The sequence below is a fragment of the Lottia gigantea genome (assembly GCF_000327385.1).
Source record: "Lottia gigantea unplaced genomic scaffold LOTGIsca_66, whole genome shotgun sequence".
Taxonomy (NCBI): domain Eukaryota; kingdom Metazoa; phylum Mollusca; class Gastropoda; family Lottiidae; genus Lottia; species Lottia gigantea.
Genome location: NW_008710245.1, coordinates 1505166 through 1510312, shown reverse-complemented (window position 1 = coordinate 1510312; position 5147 = coordinate 1505166). Strand labels below are relative to the sequence as shown.

At 33.8% G+C, this 5147-nt stretch overlaps 1 protein-coding gene across 1 annotated transcript; it reads left to right on the top strand.

Moving 5' to 3' along the window:
* The first annotated feature begins 321 nt into the window (after positions 1–321).
* Positions 322–2096, top strand: LOTGIDRAFT_204563 (hypothetical protein). The gene is made up of 2 exons (XM_009064909.1): positions 322–538; positions 799–2096. Exons 1-2 carry the CDS (start codon positions 397–399, stop codon positions 1230–1232), a joined length of 576 nt encoding a protein of 191 aa, XP_009063157.1. The 5' UTR covers positions 322–396; the 3' UTR covers positions 1233–2096.
* Positions 2097–5147: the final 3051 nt, after the last annotated feature.

Below are 5147 nucleotides of genomic sequence, written 5' to 3'. Positions count from 1 at the left end.
AATTTGCTTTTCAATAGTCATAAGGCCGGTCAGGTTTTCATATGACATCTTATCGTTCACAGGGAACGTCAGGTCATGGTTCAATTGAATATCGAAACAAAGATTAGCTATCATTAAGTTATAATTAGCACAACATTGCCTAATAATTAACTACTATAGGAAAAGCGGATATGAAATCTCGATATGTCATTCGTTAATGATTGACGATATCTCAAATCTGATTGGCTGTGAGTGATATGTCACGTGATCCAAGCCAGCTTCTGATCACAAGTTATTTATAGCTCAAAGTGTGATAGTTAGATTAAGCCGACTATAAGTATCCCGATATCCAGAAACAATGAACAATTGACTTTTTAACTGCTCTCAGCACACACGCCTCAACATATCTGATTAAAAATGAAATCGAATAGTGAGAGAAACGTTATCCATGCCATTGTACTTGGTGACGATATGGTTGGAAAAACTTGTATGGCTCATACCAAACTGAATTATAAATTCAACGAGGATTACATACCGACTATTTTTGAAAATTTTGAAAGTAAGTATTTAATTTTATATCATTTTAATTTAGCATTCATTTGATTCTGTTGACTGATCTGATATTTGAATTCTTCATTCAAACTAATGGAACTAAGTGAGCTAATTTGACTAATTTGATTTGCGTTGCATGTAATATCATTTGATTGCAATTTGAAATTAGTTTCTTTTAGAAATTTATACTTAGTTTTAACACTAATTGTAAAACGCATTACAAATGAACTATTGAAACTAATCAAATTGTCCTTTCTTTTATTTTAGTTAAACACAAAGTTGGCGATGAAGATTTCACCATTAGTTTATTCGATACAGCCGGATTACAACATCATAGAAATCTCCGATCATTTGTATATGGACGATGCCAAGTTATAATCATGTGTTATTCAGTCTGTGATAAGGATTCGTATCAAAACGTTGTGGACTATTGGATGCCTGAAGTGATAGCTGAAACCAGAGGACTTAAACCTATCATATTAGTCGGAATGCAAGCTGATACTAGAGGAATAGTTTTCCCTGAGTTGGAGGTCGATCAGGAGTTAGGACATAAACTTGCCAAGCAAATAGGAGCAGATAACTATTTAGAGTGTTCAGCCTTAACGAAGGAGGGTGTTAATTCGGTGTTCAATAACGTTGTGTATTCAGCATTGAAAATCAGAAAGAAAGGATCGTTTCTGAAACGTATTTTTGGACGGTGAACAATTAACCAAGAATTCCATTCAATAAACAGCTCTCCCAGAGAAAGGTCCCAAGGATACCATCCTGGTGTAACTAATGTTCTGACCAGAAAACTGTCATCGTCATCAAGTTGGATACGATGATGTCGTAAGCAAGTCCCTTATATAAATGATGAATTTGAAGATGCAGGTCTATTTGAAAGCGTACTGATAATGATGGTCTTATTTTGATGAATTGATAATATAATGAAATAGAACTGTTCTTAAAAGAGGATGGAAAACTCTAGTCCAGTGACGTGCCAGCTGTATTTCTAGTCACATATTTGTCTCATTTTAAGTATTAATGCTCATTTTCTACGTTGCGTCCGCCATTCCATAATTTTTATTTTGTTATATTTTCATGTTTATTGTCATCACGTAATGTAACTTCCGCCAACGACATTTATGTACGTCTGGTGGTTGTAAACAAGAATAGTTTACTGTATCTAAGAAGGTGTGTTCAGTGACAACTGGATGTATGCATTTCTCAAGTTATTTGCATGGTCCACTTTGTTAAATAGTAGACTGTCCTTATCCTGGACGTGCATAAATACCGTTGACCTATTATCTTGCTATTGCTATATTGTGATATATTTTTAATGTAATGGAGTTTTGAAATATAAATTGTCTTTCAATGTTTTGTGATAATAAATGATAATTTGTAATGATATGTAATTGTGATAGAATGTAATGGCGATGTAATTTATTAATGTATATGTAATTGTTGATACGTGCAATATGTATTTCCGGTTGTTATTATATTTTGTTATATTTTTTTTCAGGAAAATAGTGCTTTTATATTTGTAATAAAATTGTTGGTTCTTTAATAAATGTTTTTTTTCATTATGCGTGCTTTCTAATTTATGTACATATTGTGTTATGTAATTAGAACCGTGAGGCTGACTAAAAAAAACATGCTCTTGTATTCTCCTGCCAACTTTATGAAGTTTCCACTGTATCTGTACATTTATTAAGTTACCAAATACATGATATAGCTTACCTCGCATCTTTTAGTGTAGGCGAATAATCTACGCCATATCCCATCAAAATAACTTTCATAAAAGAGCCAAATTGGTATCTCGAACGAAAGATTCAATACAGCAGACGTTGTCGTGATATGAATGCTTGGCATATTTTCATGCTTTTACTTTTTTATACGTTCGATAACTGTAAGTTCATATATAGATTTTATCGATTCAACATTAGCATGTTCACAGAAAGCTTTATCGAGAAAAACAATTAAAACCCGTCTTCAAGTCTAATACCCTTCTGTCATTGCGTTAACAGCAGATAACTGTCTCCGATAAGCTAGAAATTGCTACTCCTGTCTCAGGATTATTAGAAGATTTTGTCTGGTACACAAAAGCTATTGTAATCTAATGACAGCTTTAATTAAACTGTTCTCGTGGTCCCTTTCAGATTCAAACACAACTATCAGTATTAGACAAAAAGGGGGCAAAAAAAGGAATAAATAGCGACTCCCCGAGGCAAGCAATGTACCCTTAAGCCAGTAAACAACGGAAGCTCCAAACTAACACTTAAATAACAACCGGTTTGTGTCATTATACAACCAAATAAACGATCAAAGACGACTTACTTAAACGTTGAAGGTTTAGCTTTGTAGTTTACTAGGCCCTAAATGTATTAATGAATAAGGCTTTGTTGAAAGACAATGAATACATTACATGGAGAAAACCGACAATGTGCTTTTTTAATTGGCCGTGGTTAATTGACCGATGGTCAGCTTGTTGAAAGCTATATAATGCATTGAGCATCATAATCTGCATTTCATACGTTTAAAAAACCTTTTCCATTGACATCTCTTCAAGAGAAATTGATTTGACTATCAAGGCTTGTTACCCCGAATCAAAATGCTATCAAAGAGCAGTAACAAAAAATTCGGTCGAGACAAATAATTTTGAGAGAAAAATTTTGGAAGAAAAAAATCGCCCACACTCCTAAATTCCGTAATACTTCCGGGGTCCTGTCGGCAACAGAAATGGCCACGCCACAGTCCCTAAGCATTCCTTAGTTACTATTCTATCTTGCTCTGAACAGAGGATGTAAAGACTCATGGGAGGTAATAAAAGATAATTCAACCAATGTAGACCACAATGAATTAGATATCGTGATGTTCTTGAAAAAGGTGAAAAGTCTCCTCAAATACCAATACATAATGATAATTTTTTTCAGTATTTCGTCAAGTCAGTGTCTCTATTTCCAGGCATACTACAGCTCTACCGTAAATAACATTATAACGTTATTAACTTCATTCCAATTCAATTTTCCATTGAGAATGTCATTAATCAAAATCTTTTGCGATGTATGTATAAGAATATAGAGAAATGTTTTTTATAAAAGTTGGTTTTAATAGCAATTTCTCTAAGAAGTGAAATCTAAATATTATGCTTTCACACACAAAGGTGTAAAGTTGTTTCTTTAAGGAATTAGATCCAAGGGTAGACAAATCTGTTTTTATAGTAATAGAAATCGTTTAATATCTTTGTTGAAACGTGCTGAAATTAAAGTAGCCGAAAGATTAACGAACTTTCTTATAAAAACATCATTTTTGATACGATTTTGAAGTTATTTAAATAATCCAGGGATTTAAGGCTTTATGTTTGAAACAACATTTTTTAACAATATTTTTTCAAAGAGGAACGCCTTATATTGTTAAAGTAAGAGACAATTATAATAATCAGAAGCCCTTGTAGTTTGTTTCAAATAAGATTAAGGTAGCCCTACAAACGTTTTCAGTACGAAAAGGGTGTCAATTTTTCCAAGAGTTGGGGATTAACTACAATTCATTTTAAAAATCTGAAGATTAACCAAGATCAAATTAAAACAATGAAATTTTTTGACAGAAAATCACTTTTTGTTCTAGAAAACAATTAAAGTTACAAAGTAGATAAACCTTATTAGATAGATCGTGATTTGATATAGACGTTGATTTCTGTATTTCCGAACAATGGCTACATAATAGACTCTTATCTTGACATTGATTGATGTTGACCGTGTGCCACAAGCCCCCTTCACTAGAGCCACGGGGTTCCAAAGTGAGCACTCCAAACCATTAGGGGGTTTCAGTAAGTATGCCTAATTTGTCATATTAGCCCATGTGAAGCTGTCACTCTGTCTTTTTAGCCTACGGCATGGTGATAATTAAATAGCGTTCCAAACGAATAAAACGCTTGAAATGAAATGCATTTGTTAGTAACTTTGTCAAAAAGTTTTGTGTTATCCACTGGTAGTATTAGTTTATTATGGCTGGACCATTTGTAAAGCCAGTTGTTTCGTTCGTAACTGGGCCACGTGTAGTATTAAATTATTCTTACTGATGTTTGTACCATGATACCATTACGGGCCACATATATTACAAGAGCATTGTTACTGGGCCACTGGTAGTACCAGATTAATATTACCGGTAATACCAGTTTGTTACAGGGCCATTGATAATTCCAACAAAATCCGCCAATCAAAATGCCTTCTTGAAGAACTCACATTTTTCTTTTTAATGTCGTCTGTATTCATCTTTTCATGATGTGAGTAGATCAGACAAAACGATACATTTATCTAACGGCTTGGCAATGTACCAATTGTCTAAGGATGAATTCAGTTTACTAAGTACTTTGAAAAGTTTTGCTATATTTAGTGAGTGTGTCGACTTCGAGAACATAAATTCAGGCTATTTTTTCAGATGGTGCACCAGTCTCTCAAGCCGTCAACCGACGTAATACGCCAGAAAACGTTACGCCGATTGATGTCAGCTGACGATTGCCAACAGACCTTACCAAGTGTAAACACACGAGCTCAAACACCTATTTTCAAGATTTGATGTTGTCTAATAGCTTCTTGTGATGAATTGAAACGCCGGCGTAAATAAGTCTTAAGTTCTGG